The sequence below is a fragment of the Urocitellus parryii genome, chromosome X (assembly GCF_045843805.1).
Source record: "Urocitellus parryii isolate mUroPar1 chromosome X, mUroPar1.hap1, whole genome shotgun sequence".
Lineage (NCBI taxonomy): Eukaryota > Metazoa > Chordata > Mammalia > Rodentia > Sciuridae > Urocitellus > Urocitellus parryii.
Genome location: NC_135547.1, coordinates 117,409,496 through 117,425,869, shown reverse-complemented (window position 1 = coordinate 117,425,869; position 16,374 = coordinate 117,409,496). Strand labels below are relative to the sequence as shown.

The 16,374-nt window shown below is 41.1% G+C and overlaps 1 protein-coding gene and 1 non-coding gene across 2 annotated transcripts in view; one reads left to right on the top strand and one right to left on the bottom strand.

The window, feature by feature from the left end:
* Sh3kbp1 (SH3 domain containing kinase binding protein 1) overlaps positions 1 to 16,374 on the bottom strand; it is a 332,949-nt gene that overhangs the window by 276,121 nt on the left and 40,454 nt on the right. The window contains exon 2 of the mRNA XM_026405448.2: positions 3,534 to 3,691. Coding sequence (XP_026261233.2) covers positions 3,534 to 3,691 — 158 coding nt within the window. The remainder of the gene's footprint in view (positions 1 to 3,533; positions 3,692 to 16,374) is intronic.
* Positions 10,207 to 10,279, top strand: Trnav-uac (transfer RNA valine (anticodon UAC)). Its single transcript has one exon. It is a non-coding gene; the product is annotated as a tRNA-Val (tRNA).

Here is a 16,374-nt window from a genome sequence, read left to right as displayed (position 1 = left end):
TAAGCAACTCAGTGAGACCCTGTCTCTAAATAAAATACAAAATAGGGCTGGGGATGTGGCTCACTGGTTGAGTGCTCCTGAGTTCAATCCTCAGTACCAAAAAAAATAAAATAAAGAGAGGAGATAAAGAAAAACATATTCCAAAAGAAGTAGGTACAGAAAGGATTTGAAAAGATTCTTCCACATTTACATTTAATAAATGAGAATTAAAAGAGGGACAAATCCAGAAGGCCACATGGGCCAACAGACTGCAAAGTGAGAGCTGGTAAGATTCAGGTTCGTTTGTGACAATAGGATGGTCTGGCATATGGAATACCAGGAAGATAGCTAGTATTTTTGTCTTGAAAGACTAAGACAATACAGATTTGAAGGTGGACAATGAATGCCAGCTCTGGGAGAACATGCTCAAATGGAAACTGAGTAAGGGTCTGATAAATGAATTCAAAAAATTCTTAAGGAAGACTCTCTAACAGTGCTAACACCAAGATAAAGGCATAAAAATGAATGAAGGGATTCCACAAAAGTACCTCATTCAATCCAGGGACAAATTATTCTTAGTTTAAATATAATCTACATAAAATCGCTTTCAAAACTGTACACCTATGCTAATATGACTGTTACTAACTAAAGACACCTTTTATGCTTTTAGAATTCTCTATGGGAGTGTTGGTTATTGTTAAACTCTACTGCATCCACCTACTGAATTTTCAATTATAGGCCTGAGGGTGAAGACTTAAAAATGGACTCAGCCATCTGAAAGCATCAAAGTTTCTTTTTCTACCAAATGTGACAGCCACAAGTAATGCAGCCCCAACCATTCCTGCCACATCCTTTCTTCCCTGCATGGAATGAGTACCTCCCAAGAACATAAGTTCCCTTCACTGCACAAGGGCTCAAGCCAAGGTTCGACAACAACTGATTAGTCAAGAGCCAGGAGAGTCAGGCCCAGGGAAAAGGGCCCGAAATAGGACCTGCAGCACACTCACTAGGTAGCTGCCACTGTACTAAAAGATTGTCAGTGCTGTGTCATTTAATCCTCAAAGTAGTTGGGAGGTAGTTGGGCTCTCAAAAAGAAATGACACACCCAAATTAGGGTAATCTGAGGTGGGACTAATAAAGAGACTCATATGTAATAGGTGAGATATTTTAAAAACCCACAGCAATAGCCAAGGGTTAGGGACAAAGAGCCACCAGATCTGCAAGGATGCAGGGACAGGTGTGTGGAGGAATACAGACTGAATGGGAACAGCCACCTCTCGGGTAAGGGACACAGGCAGCCAAAGTGGTGATCCATGACCTCACTAGCCTCCTCCCTCCCTGCCATCTCCTACCAGGGCTCCCCTTAAGCCAAGGCCCATAGGAGGCAGGAGCCACTGCTGAGGGCCCACCCTACCTAGCCCAAAGCAATGCAAGCAGGGCAATGGAAGATGTCCTGGCAAAAAGGACCACATCACCCTCCTTCATAGGGAAGGAGTCTTTTGGTTCCCAGAAAGGGGACCCTAGATGAGGAGGAGGGTCACCTTCTAGACTCTCTGTGGGCAATTCCTGCCCTGTCTTTCCCAGCCATCTTCCATAACCCCTTGTAGCATAGCCTTGAGTCCAGGGAAAAATCCATAGGTGTTTACCAATGCCTTCTCAGATTCTGTGGATTTGTGGTTTGAAATGAGGGAGCACTATGCCAACAGGACATGTTAAAGGCTTTCAGAATAGGGCCTGCCTTCAAAACTGGAGCTGATGCTACAGTCCCTGCTCCATCCCAGGCCTCTCCTCTCTCTTTCTGACAGCCCTCCCTCCTTCCCAGGGTCCTCTTTTCTCTTTCTTACAGTCCTCCTCTTGTCATTACTTCCACCTTTGTCTTCACTCCAACCATTGTCCGTTTTATCCGGGAAAATCTTCTTGTCACAGAAGAATTGGTTCAACTTCAAGAACAGTCCCTTCCTAAAATTTTATTTGGAAAGGCAAAAGAATTACTTCCCATTCCCGCATCAACAGAGTTAATTCGTGGTGGCCTGGAAATATTTTTCTAGTCTTAAAATGGAAGAGAAGCCAGGTGGGGTGGTGCACACCTGTAATCCTAGCGGCTCAGGAGGCTGAGGCAGGAGGATCGCAAGTTCAAAGCCAGCCTCAGCAACTTAATGAGGCCCTAAGCAACTTGGTGAAAACCAAAATATAAAAAAGGCTGAAGGGGTTGGGGTTGTGGCTCAGTGGTAGAGCGCTTGCCTAGCATGTGTGAGGCACTGGGCTCAATCTTCAGCACCACATACAAATAAAGAAAGAAAAGGTCCATTGGCAATTTAAAAAATATTTTTTAAAAAAGGCTGGGAAGGAATATGGCTCAGCAGTTAAGTGCCCCTGGGTTCAATTCAGAGAGAGAGAAAGCTGCTGGAGTCAAGCACAGGGTGCGAGCTCTATACTCCTACCATTGTAGAAAGCAGTGTTCATCAGCATGTTACTAACAAAAAGCCCCCCAGTTTTCTGTTTACCAAAAAGAAAAGAAAAAAGAAATGCTAGCAGGAACACCCAGAAACAGGATCCTAAAGACTGAGCTAGGTTCCTACATTTTTGAGACTTAACACAGTACAAGGTAGAGGACCTAGGGGCTGGCAAGCCCAAAGCATATCATATGTTTTTCATCAACACTCCTTATCCCGAAATCCTTCCACTAGGCCCATGGGGCTCCTTTGAGAGCAGGGCCACCTGTTAATGGGCCCATATTACCTGTCTCAAGCAGCCAATGCACACTGTTTGGTATGCCCAGTACTACAGAGAATGCCAAAGAGAACCTAAGGATTTCTGTTGGGGCTGCATATCAAGGACAATCTCCTCTTCTCCAATGTGAGATGGGAAGTTTATAGTACTGGTGCTTTTAGATGTAGCTAGTATTTCCCATAAGGAACAGCTTCCAGGTGATCCCTTTTTTTACCCAGCAATTTTGAACTAGTATTTACAGCTATATAATATGTAATTTATTAATGATAATGTGATATATACTTTTGTAAGTAAGTGCTAGATGACTTTGGCAAAGGACATAATTTTCAAAACCTTACTGGAGAAATAGGTTTTGTTCAGTGCCTCATGGACATAAGGAATAAAAAATAATAATATAATAAGATAATATAAATATAAAAGTAGAAAATATAGCATTGTTCAGATTCTGTATTTAGTTTGATTGCTACTTCATGTAAGCGGTCAAAACTGACCATGGAATGGAAAAGGAAAAACTTCTTTGAAACTCTTAAGGCAAATAAATAAGTACATAAATAATTTAACAAGCTTTATATTTTTCTAGCATTTTCTAAGAATTGATACACAGTTTGGGGAGAGATAATTCTGGGCCTTAAAAAAGCCATTTCAAAACAGGTATCCCAGATATCAAGGGCAAAACTACACATGGTCTTCTTGATATCACCCAGGAGATCAAATTGTCAACATAGCCCCTAAAAGTCCCATGCAATTCATCCTCAAATACCCCACAGCCTTTGTTCAGCAGAGCCCACAAAGGAGACAGGAAAAGGGTTTTGCTTTGTACTCACTCTTACAAAGTTGTCAGGGAACAAACCTCTCCTGCCATTGATCTGTCCCTCCCACCAGCCTCCATCCTCCTTCCTGATGTTGGTGATGACCTCACCCACGCTGATTGTCAGCTCATCGTCGTGCTGGGCCTGGTAATCAAACTCCACTATGGCCTCCACTGGAAAAGACAGAGAAAAAAGAGCAAGTTAGATCAGATGTTACAGAAGTCTGAGGCCCAACATCCCCGGAAGGCCAGTAGAGTCATATTAAAGGGACTTCCCCTCTACAAATATTTAAAATAATAAGGCCATACACAGCAACCCAATTTTGGTTAACCTAAAGCCTAAAGAACAGAAACCACAAAGTGCTGGTCGTGGTCAGACTCGGGCAGAGTGGCCTACTGGTCTCAGGGACAACAGGGACTTCAGAGGGGAAATCTCACAATAGCAGCCTAAAAAGATCTGCCCCACCCAGGTGGAGTCCAGTCTCATTTCCCTGAGGACAGAGACTGCAGACAACAGACATGAGTTTGGCCAGTGCTATTAGATGCTAACCTTCCTAGGCCTCAGTTGTGTAAAATATGGACCATAATTCCCACACAACAGAGATATTACCTATCTCTCAAGGACAATGTGTAAAGATGACTGGTATAAATAGCCAGGCTGGTGAAACCAATGTCTCAGACTGCTACTCAGAACCACAACTGCACCAGGTGTAGTGGTGCACACCTGTAATCCCAGCAACTCGGGAGGCTGAGGCAGGAGGATCATGAGATCAAAGCCAGCCTTAGCAACTCTATTTCTAAATAAAATACAAAAAAGGGTTGGGGATATGACTCAGTGGTAACGTACCCCTGGGTTCAATCACTGGTACAAAACACACACACACACTCACACACACACACACACACAATTGTCCTCTCAACAGATAAATTCTTAGGCAACAATACCATGTTACACTGTCTTCCCATCCTAAACAAAGTATCTCTTATACTTGATAATAGGTGGAGTTAACAGGCTAGAAAAATGGATTTTCTCATTGACAAAGTGCCAATGCAAATTAGCAGAGCCAAGCAATCCAGAGATTAGTTAATTTATCCACAAGTTGATTATATAATTTATTGAGAATTTGGGCTCTTCCTCATGCCTACCTCAATACACACCAATCTCCATACCTTTTCCTTTTTCATTTGCAGCTCCATATGAATGAATGAATACAAAGATAGCAAAAAATTAGATGAGCCCCAAGTGGTAAATTAGCAACTCTGAAGTTATGATAAAATAATGGAAAAGTTAAATGATCTTTATTTTTAAAAGTGCATGTACTAAAACTAACGGAAATGGGTTACAGATCTAAATGTAAGAGCTCAAATTGTAAATCTTTTTCTTTCCTTCTTGGTTTTTTATTAACATGTAATAATTATACTTAATAATGAGGTATATATAGTGTGATATTTTAACATATGCACATAGTGTGCACTGATCAAATCAAGGCAATTGGCATTTCCCTTTCCTTGTCATTTCATTTGGAGCCTTCAAGTGCCTCTTTTCTAGATCTACGAGAGCATAAAAGAAAACTGTAATGACATTGGGTTTGGCAAAGATCTCATAAATAAAAGACAAAAGGCACAAATGAGCAACAAAAAAATTAATTCATTGAGGTCAGTTTTCTAAGCAAACAGCTGGCAGGTGAGTGGGTCCCCATCACAAGGGCTTTGCATATCTATTAGCGATAAGTTCCCAAGGCACTGCCATTTCAGAATATCCTATCCACTCAGACTCTCCACTCAATGTCAGCTAAAGCAGCCAGTCATAAGCAACTCAAAGTGGAATTTCCTTTCCCAAGATCATAGTTTCATCCCAAAATTAGCTGACTCACTCCACTGTCATAAATATGCTCAGGATGAGGTTGAGTAGTGACCCACTGTCATCACTTATCAATGGAAAGGAGTGTAAGAGCAGAAACAAGGTAACCTTTTTCAATATCTCCTAGTTCCTAACAAGCATGCAGGCAGAAACATTCCCATCTTCTTGTGTAGGGTTCTGTTCCCCAGCGGTTAAAATGAACCATCCTAACAACTGGAATGGTTAAGAAACAGCTTTCAGAGCACTGGGGTTATAGCTCAGTGGGCTGGGGTTGTGGTTCAGTAGTAGAATGCTTGCCTAGCATGTGTGAGGCACTGGGTTCAATCCTCAGCACCACATATAAATAAATAAAGGTCCATCAACAACTAAAAATTATTTTGAAAAATAACAATAAAGGTATTATATCTATCTATAACCAATATATTAAAAAGAAACAGCTTTCAGTTGGGCATAGTGGCACACACCTGCAGTCCCAGATACTAGAAGGTTGAGATGGGAAGATAACCTGAGCCTACAAGTTAGAGACCAGCCTGGGCACACAGCCCAAGACCTCATCTCAACGGGGAAAAAAAACAGCTCTCTAGCTCTCTTCAAATAACCTAAAGATGGATCTATGGAAGTTTTGCCATAGGAACTGAAGTCCCAGTAACCACTATGCATGCACCAAACACTGCTTTCCACATCATCCCATTTCCTAATTAAATATTATGATGCCCAATGAAAGAACCTGAAGCTCAGCAAGGAAGTTAAGTTCATTTTCTGAGTCACTACTCTCCAAAGTGGGATGGAGCCACTTCAGGGATCCACTGAGATGAGAGGAGAAAAAGAACATCTGTTCATTTTATTTTAATTTTAAAAAGTTAAAAAAAAAAAATAAAACCACAACTTCCACTTACAGAATGATACTGGCTCCTTCACTTGGTCTCCAGTTCAGAAAGTCAGGGATCTTTCAAGGGACAGGAAGTAGCCTGAGAGACAGTGGAACCAAGGAGCACTGAACAAGGAGACCTGCTAGAGCAATCACCAGCTTCCGCACTGTTGGGTGCTCTCCAGTTCTGTGATGACTCCAGGTAAAGCCGTTTTATGAACCTTACCCCTTTAACCTAAAATTGCCCTCACTAAATGGATTATGGGCTTGAAAAGATTTGTGTGAAGAAAGCAGGAGTTAAGACAATACTTAACTAGAATCTAAATAGATAAGAAAATGGCTGAGCTGCCACTTCAGCTCTTGGTGAGAGTTTTTTACCAGCCACATTCGGAGGTGAACACAGGGACAAGACAATCACATCTTACAGGGAGATGACCACAGGATTCTCATAATCAACACAATTTGTATCATGGGTTTACTCCCACCTCTGATGTAGGTGTAAATGTTGAGTTATCAGTATTAGTAAGATTTAAAAACTATGTGCCTGAGCCATGTAGAAAATGTCTTTGGTTTCCCCCAATTTATAGCCATACAATACTTAATCTGCTGTTTCCCAAAAGTTCATCAAACCTAATAATAAAGGTTTCGGAGGGGTTTCCTTAATCTTAAGTTAGTACAGTAACATACAATCACACGCCATGAAATGATGCTTCACTCAATGATGGACCGCATATATGATGGCAGTCTAATGAGACCATATCACCTAGTGATGCCATAGCCATTTTAGTTCATGTAAGCACACTCTACAGGGTTCACACAATGGAGAAATCACCTAATTTCTTAACCACAGGTACCCTTTTTGAAACAAGAAATGAAAAGGCTTGGAAAAGTCACTCTCAAGGGCCAATTCCATTAGCACATGAAGAGGAGGGATTCCTGGTGGGTGGTGCTGAAGGAAACTGCCCACTGGCATGCCTTTGCAATGTGAGAGGAGAACAGAGAAGCTTCTAAGAAGAGGTCTGGGCCTAGGACCTCGATGGTGAACTTAAACCCTATGTCCTCTCAGGGACTCAGGACCTGACCAACTTATGGAGTACAGCCTTGTTTCTTCCTCCCTAAATAGCAAGCTGCATTTTCTCTGTTCTCTATATGAATATGATGCCCAATAAAAGAACCTGAAGCTCAGCAAGGAAGTTAAGTTCATTTTCTGAGTCACTACTCTCCAAAGTAGGATGGAGCCACTTCAGGGATCCACTGAGATGAGAGGAGATACCAAAATAAAGTTGGAAGATAAAGAAAATTTTGAATTCACTTTAAGTAGATGGCTACTGAGAAGTAAACAGCTGCTGCCTGATACACCCAACCAGAGAGGTACACATCCTGAAATTTCTTCAATCTCTCATTCAGTGACCCAAGGGTAAGCCTTAATAGATGCCTGCTATGACCAAGGCTAGGGATTAGGGATTGGGGACTCAAAGATAAATAGAGCATAACTACATAATATTTGAGTCTTGCATCCAATATCCTATCCACGTGGTCTTTCCCGATTTACCCTTTCTTTAAACTCCCAATTTAGCCCTAAATTTTCTTAAACATAAGTAATCACATGAACCCTCCCTGCCTTCTGACCACCCTGCCTATGACTGCATCCAATCTAGCTGCCTGGCTCCTCCAGCTCCCAGGCCTCCCTAGCCCTGCCACTGAGACCACCATCCGATGCTGAGGAGGCTTATGCATATGTCCTCCAAGTAGGCATCTAAATGCCTTCTGGGTATGAAATCACCCTTATTTCCCTTCTGGCCCCCTGTGACAGTCCAAGACATGCAATAGGTGCTCAGTGCGGGCTTCATAACCACACCACTCGGCTTCCATTTTATAATGGCAGATAGTTCTCTGCCCAACAAAGGTGCTACTAAAATGTCAAGTGTCAATCACATTTTTGCAAATTGAGTCATATTCTTCAGTGCACTAAGGGAGTTTGCTATTTAAAAGATCCTGCGGTTGATTCTTTTGTAACATGAATAATCACTTCCTGCTTTACTTTTCCTGTCAAGATGAATTTTTTTATATATTAGGTTTCTCTAAGGGTAGAAAACCTATGCAGAGTTTCATTAAGAGCTCCTATATCATGAGCTATATCTCCCCTACCCCCTCTAAGTGCCCTTTCCTATGTTCTCTGCAGGATTTTGAAGAGTTTAGGACTTTTCTGTCCAATACAGTATCACTAGCCACATGCGGCTACTAAGTACTTGAAATGTCTGAATGGAGATGTGCTCTAAAAGCACAGCAAGTTTCAAAAACTTATTCTGGGAAAAAAAAGAATGTATAATTACTCATCAATAATTTTTATGTTGAAATGATACCTTAGATAAGTTGGGTTAAATAAATACATTATTCAGTTTCACCATTTTTAAAATTTTTATTAATGTGGTGGCTAGAACATTTAAAATGACATGTGTGGGTTACACTGTATTTATGTTGCACAGCAAGGGTTTAGGATAATGCTTGGCAAATGGGCAACGAAGACCTCAGATTGCACAAATAGCCAAAATGTTCACAAGAGTCCACAGAAAATCTGTCCCCTAAAACCCACTTCCTTGCCTTCAGGAAACTATAAGTAGCTGCACCAAGGATAAAACATTACCTAAGTTTTTGTTTTTGTTTTTTAATAGTACCCTTTGGGAAACTACCTCTGGGCATGAGCACAAACTTAAAACATTAAGCTAAGTAAAATATATCAGAGGTATAATTAGGACAACAGTAAACAAAATCCCATTTCTAAAGGCACCATAAATTACAAATCTTTAAGAATGTCTCCCCATCAGAAAAATAATACCCTCCAGCTGCCCGCTGTGCCAAAAGCCTCCACAAGTTTGCTACATCTACTGTGCTGCAAAAAACAAAGCTACAGTTAACCAGTGTTATGAAAAGATAGAGCCAGAGGAGATAAGAAATCTGCTTAGAAATGAAAACACTTCAACCTTCCCTATCTCCGCCTTCAAATTTGCTGAATGTCTCCTCCCCCCAAAGATGAAATGGGTGGTTTTTAACTGTCGGTTGGCTAAGCCAGCTGCCAAGCAGCTTCTCACAGCCAACTTCTCACGGTGGTAATGGTGCAGTCACTCTGTGACCTGGCCCCTCCTGCTTTGCTTGCTGTATTTACTTCCTCTCTCCTAGCCCAGCTTTCTGAGCTGCAATTTCACGTTGGCTTATCCCAACTGCCTGCAAGCTCCATCTGGGAAAAGCCCTTATCTTTCTCAGGATTTTATCTCCCTCACTTAGCATCATGTCTGACTCAATAAATATTTGAATAAACCAAAGTGCATGAAGGAGAATGAGAGTTTCCAATTAATTTCCTTTGTTTTATACACATACATGCGCGCATGCAATGTCGCAAAAGTCTTGATGCAGTTTTCAGTTTTAATCATTTCAGAAGTAGAAATGTTACACATTTACCACGTATGATTTTCCATTTTGTGAATTCTGAAGAATAGAGACACACACACACACACACACACACACACACACATTTTTGGGGGGTGCAGTACTGGAAATTGGGTCCTGGGGCACTCTACTGCTGAGCTACACCCCCAACCACTTTTACGTTATTTTGAGACAGGGCCCCTCTAAGTTGCTGAGACTGACCTAACTTGTGATCCTCCTGCCACAGTTTCCAGAGCAGCTAGCTGGGATTACAATGATGTGCCACCGCACCCAGCTCTGAAGAATAAATTTTTAATTTTAATGTTTTGTTTTAGTCCTCTGATTGAAGGAAGCACAGAAAACCAAGAAGCAATATTTTTTTACCAGAAAAGATTTTACCAGAAAAGATCATGATTGCTGATTACTGGTGATAGAAAGAACATTAGGCTACCATTTCATCAAATCCTTTTCCTAATGTTACGGATGAAGAACTGAGGTCTGAAATGTTCTCCTTAGAAAGACTGAGGACTATGGGCTGGGGATATAGCTCAGTTGGTAGAGTGCCTGCCTTACATGCACAAGGCCCTGGGTTCAATCCCCAGCACCCCCCCCCAAAAAAAAGAGACTGAGGACTAAATAATGGCAGTTTTAAGACTAGGATTCCACTCAACCAAATGGCAGTCTATAGGAGAAAAATGAAGATCTAAAACAAGAGCAGAGAAAACTAAGACCAGCAAGATATACAATTCTGTACCACTGCAGGGCTTCTATTTTTTCCCCTATGATTCTGGGCCATAGTTTCCAGAAATCCAAAAGGTACACTAGTCGGGAAAATATAAAAATCTATGTTCAAATCTAAAAAGGCAGAAAATAGATCAGTGGTTAATTGAGACCAGGGCTGGGAAGAGCAACATACTACAAATGGGTAAGAGGGATCTTTTGAGGTAATGGAAATAATTTTTAATTAAACTGTGGTAAGAATTGCACAATACTGTGAATTTACTAAAAATGTACTAAATTGTACACTTAAACTGGGTAAATTTTCATACCTCAATATAGCTTTTGAAAATTTAAAAAAAGAAAAGCTTGCATGATATATTGAGGAACTTTTGGTAGTAGACATTTGTTCATCAAGTTGGCTGACTGTGTTTGTGCCCCAGGGAGAGACCACTCCCCATTCAGGAAGGGGAAACCACTCCCCCATGAGATACAATCTGATAGGACCACCTGTCAACATGTTCAGCACTCTGCCAGCTAATGTATGGGCACAGGACCCAACTGTGACTCATAGTACTTTGACAAAGACTGGGAATGGCTGGAGCAGAAATCCCTTGCCAGGCCTCTCAAAAGAGTTGGAAATCCCTGGAGTTGCCTGGTTACATACAGTCTTTCTCAGACATGATTCTCCGGGTTCTCCTTCCACCCCATAAACCACTTTGAAGTCTTCCAATAAATCCTTTAACTTTCTTCAGTTAAGGGAGAGTTGGTTTATCTTATTTGCAACAGTAGAACCCCAACAGACTCATGCATCAACTTCTTAAAGAATATACTCTTCCTGCAAGGCGTGGCGGTACATGCCTGTAATCCTAGAGGCTTGGGAGGCTGAGGCAGGAAGATTACAAGTTCAAAGAACCTCAACAACTTAATGAGACCCTGTCTCAGAATAAATAAACAAAAAGGCCTGGGAATGTGGCTTAGTTCAATACCCAGTATTAAAAAATTAATACACTCTTCCCTACATAAGTCCATACAAAGCCAAGTTGTCACCATCCAGTGCTTTCCTATTAGTGTTGGGGCAGAGGGTTTGGGGTCTGGACCTTCCAGCTCAAGGCCACAGGTGCTATGGGGAAGATCTCTAATTACAAAAAAGCAAGCCTATACACAAGTCACATTTTTCTTTTGCAGGAGGACTGCAAGTTCAAGGCCAGCCTCAGCAATTTAGCAAGACCCTATCTCAAAATAAAAATAAAAATGGTTGAGGTAGTAGCTCGAGTGTAAAGTGCCCCTGGGTTTAATCTCTGGTACAAAGAACAAACAAAAAATATGGGAGATGATCTGGTGCAAGAATGAGGAGCGGTACCTCTAAATTCCTATTTATAGAAGCTGCTCCATAAATGACAGTCACTAGTCTTATAGGCCATTATCATGACATGTTGTGAGGGCTTCCCTGAACCTGTCTCCCTGTCTATCTCCTGGATGGGAGCCCTCAAAGGACAGATCTGAGCATTACCTACTGCTTGCCTGGTATCTGGCATACAGTAGGTGCTCAATAAATTCTGGTGATCAGGTGCATCCATACAACCTAGGAGTATCCTGAGAAAAGTGTTAACCCTAAACCATACCTTCTCATTCAGCACAAAGAAATGCAATTACAGATGTAAGCTACTGTTTGATTCAAAGGCTACAGAAAGTCAAAGATCAACATGACCAGTTGGCCAAAAGTATGACCCACTGATTCAAGTCTCTCAAGTACTATTTTTTTTTATTTCTTAGTTGTAGTTGGACACAATATTTTTATGTGGTGCTAAGGATCGAACCCAGGGCCTCACACATGCTAGGCAAGCGCTCTACTGCTGAGCTACAATCCAAGCCCTCAAGTACTATTATGATCAGCTTCAATTCCACTCCCACCTGTGGTACAACCATTGCTCCTAACAGCACAAAGGCGTCCAATCAAAGATTAGAACATGAGGCAGGGCCTGGACAGGAAAGCATTCATAAAGCCTGAGGCCTCATAGCCTGTATTTTGAGGCCTCTGCCTCAACTGGGCCTGATCCTGAAACAAAACACCCAAGGGGCTCTGGAACAATGAGTTACTAAACAATTCCTGACTAAAATTAACCCTTGCAAACCTAGAACACTTCTCTTTCCAGAATATGCCTTATATAGAGAGGATAAGAATAACCTGGCCACCAGAGGGAAAAAAAAAATGACTGAGGATTGAATCAAGCAAGGCCCTACCACTGAACTACATCCCTAGCTTTCTTAAAATTTTCTTTACATTGAGACAGGGTCTCACTAATTTGCCCAATTGGCCTTAAACTTATGAACCTCTTGTTTCAGCCTCCCTAATACCTGAGATTCCAGGTGTGCAGCCAGAAAAAGCCTTAAGTGAAAAAGAAAGCACAGATAAAGGGTGCAAATTACTTTTGGATTTTAAAAAAAATACTGAACAATAAAGACAATCATATAGTTGTTTAAGCCAATATAGAGAACAGTTGTACACAGCAATCATGTAGGGGAAAATAAATAGGACCTTAGAAAACCGATTTACTAAAAAGTTAAGTCAAAACAGCTTAGTCACTTAAAGAAGACAACTCTTTTTTAAATTCAACTACAAGGGGCTGGGGATATAGCTCAGTTGGTAGAATGCTTGCTTTGCATGCAGTAAGGCCCTAGGTTCAATCCCCAGCATCAAAAAAAAAAAAAAAAATCAAGTATAAAAGAGAAAGCTTATAAATACATAAATATTTAACAGTTTTAAGCTGGGCCTGGTGGTGCATGCCTGTAATTCTAGCTATTAGGGGAGTTGAGGCAGGAGGATCACAAGTTCAAGCCCAGCCTCACTAACACAGGGAAACCCTGTCTCAGAATAAAAGAATATTTAAAAAATATTTTTAGTTGAAGCTAGGCGTGATGGCACACACCTGTAACCCCAGCAACTTGGGAGCTGAGACAGGAAGATCACAAATTCAAAGCCAGCCTCAGTAACAGCGAGGCGCTTAGCAACTCAGTGAGACCCTGTCTCTAAATAAAATACAAAATAGGGCTGGGAATATGGCTCAATGGTTGAGTCCCCGAGTTCAATCCCTGGTACCAAAAAAAAAAAAAAAAAAAAAAAAATAGGGCTGGGGATGTGGCTCAGTGGTTGAGTACCCATTAGTTCAATTCCAGGTACCTCCCACTGAAAAAATTTTTTTAGTTGTAGATGTACACAATACATTTATTTATTTTTATGTGGTGCTGAGGATCAAACCCAGTGCCTCACACATGCTAGGCAAGCACTTTACCACTGAGCTACAACCCTAGACCTTAGAATAAAAAATTCTTAAAGGGTTGGAGCCGTAGCTCAGTAGCAGAGTGTCCTGGGTTCAATCCCCAACACCCCCCACACACACACACATACAGTTTTAAGTAATAAAATGGCTTGTAGATGAGTAGAGATTTTCCTAACTTCATAATGTCAGCCTGATTCTCAGACTCAAAGGAGACCCAAAGACAGATGTCTGATTAGAAAATGATCCTCTATCTTTCTCAGTAAGGAGATCCAACCAGAATATGCAAACTTTAAAACACAAGAAGGAACAATCTGCTTATACTACATATTAATTTAATTACAGATTATGCAAAGTAAAACAATTAAAAAACATTGCCTCCTACCCCTCAGCACCCTCTCATTTCATGAATGATTCTATTCAACAGACCCTGCAAGGATGGTTGAAACATATTTGATTGTGGATAACATATCCAAAGGGTTTGCTTAAAATGTTTTATTCAAAGTAAGTTCACGGAGCTCTATAGTACAAGATACTTTGTAAGGTCTAAAATAAAATGCAACTCTTGCGTTTTTTGAGGATAGTATGAGGAGGATGGGGAACTGGTTTTATATTTGGACATGTACATTTCAGTGTAGCTAAGCTGAATCAGCCATAAAAGGCAAGGTCCAGGTCAAAAGAAGGGAAGTTAGGAACAATTCCACAGAAAAATGTGGTCAGTAGGCACAGTGGGGTTGGTACAAGGACTGAGTCACCGTAGGGCTTTGTGTTAACAAGAAATGCACCGTCTGGCAAGAGAGAAAGTAGACAGTGAAGTGAGAAGAAACCATAGTGAAACTGCTGCCTTCCCTGGAAGGGCAAAATTATTTTTCTTTCTCTCTCTTTCTTCCTTCCTTCCTTCCTTCCTTCCTTTCTCTCTCTCTCTCTCTCTCTCTCTCTCTCTCTCTCTCTTCTTTCTTTTTCTTTCTCCCTCCTTCCTCCCTCCCCCCCCCTTCCTTCCTTCCTTCCTTCCTTCCTTCCTTCCTTTCTTTCTTTCTTTCGTGGTGCTGGGGATGGAACCCAAGGGCCTTGGGCATGTGAGGCAAGCACTTTATGAAGTGAGCTAGCCCTTGTAATCATTTCTTGGTGGATAGTTTGAGTCTCTTTCTCAGGACCTGTTTCAGCTGTAATAGATATTTCTTTTTCTCTTTTTCTTTTTTTTTTTTTTTTTAATCTGGAATGAACTGCTAATGGTAATACAGGCCAGAAGTAGCACTTCTTTACTTTATTTATTTGTTTGTTTATGGTGCTGGGGATTGAACCCAGGGCCTTAAGCATCCCAGGTAAGCACTCAACCAACTGAGCTATATCTACAGCTCCCCTGGGCAGATTTAACGTTCCTCTTCATTTAGACACTTACCCCCCAGGTGTAGGAATCCTGTTACTCTCAGGCCCTGGAAAGCAGAAGAAAGCCTAAGAACCTTCTAAAAGAAAAGACACTGCCCAGAGCATCTTCCTCCTTCCAGTACTTAGCTAGCAGAGTGCATAGCCCCATCAGGTTCTCAAAATGCTTGCTGGTGCCAGGCGCAGTGGTACATGCCTGTAATCCCAGTGGCTCAGAAGGCTGAGGCAAGAGGTTCACAAGTTCACAGCCATCCTCAGCAACTCAGCGAGGGCCCTAAGCAACTTAGAAAGACCCTATCTCTAAATAAAATATAAAACAGGGCCCAGGATGTGGTTCAGTGGTTAATCACCCCTGGGTTCAATCTCTAGTACCACCCCCACCACCACCCCCTCCAAAAAAAAGCTTATTGGTGAGTGGGAAGAAATGCAAGGAAGATTTTGACAAAAAGCTGAGAATCCAAGAAGATGAGATCTGAAACAAATTCACAAAGCTAAAGGAAGAAGATAACAGCAAAGCAGCGGCTTTTCAAACAGTCTAGGTTTTTAAATTGTCATCAATGTAATTATCTTGAGCTCCCCCACATCTAATCTGGAGGTAATATCTAGCATATTTGGAACACCATAATGTGGTGGTAATTAGGGAGGGTGCATTGGATGGTTTCACCAAATAATTTACATATAATTGTTAATCTATCAACACAGTAACTGCCAATGTTTTTGGAGTCATTTTTGCTAGTGGTTCTAATAGTTGAACAATTTGAACTAAAAGCTTCTAGAACTAAAAGTATCTTCTTCCAATGTGTTTTCTTAATCAACTATATTGTAAACACTTTGTCACAGAATCTGAAAACCACTTACTAAGTATGTATCTAAATAGAGTAGCACAAAACAGAAATGAAGTTCAACCCCAACATTTTTCTTTCCTTTGAAAAGTTACTAAATAGGGGCTGGGGATGTGGCTCAAGCGGTAGCGCGCTCGCCTGGCATGCGTGCGGCCAGGGTTCGATCCTCAGCACCACATACCAACAAAGATGCTGTGTCCGCCAAATACTGAAAAATAAATATTAAAGTTCTCTCTCTCTCTCCCTCTTTCTCACTCTCTCTCACTCTTTCTTTAAAAAAGAAAAAGAAAAGTTACTAAATAAAGTAGAATAAAACCTAAATAAACCATGCTGGAGTTGAAAAAATTTAAATCACATCCAAAACTGAAACAAATATAAATAAAAACATAAGAGATCAATAGCACCAGAAAGATTTCTAGAAGAATGACCTAAGAGGAGCAATATGTGCATTTTTTCCAGAAATAATTATATTTGAATCTCTAAAT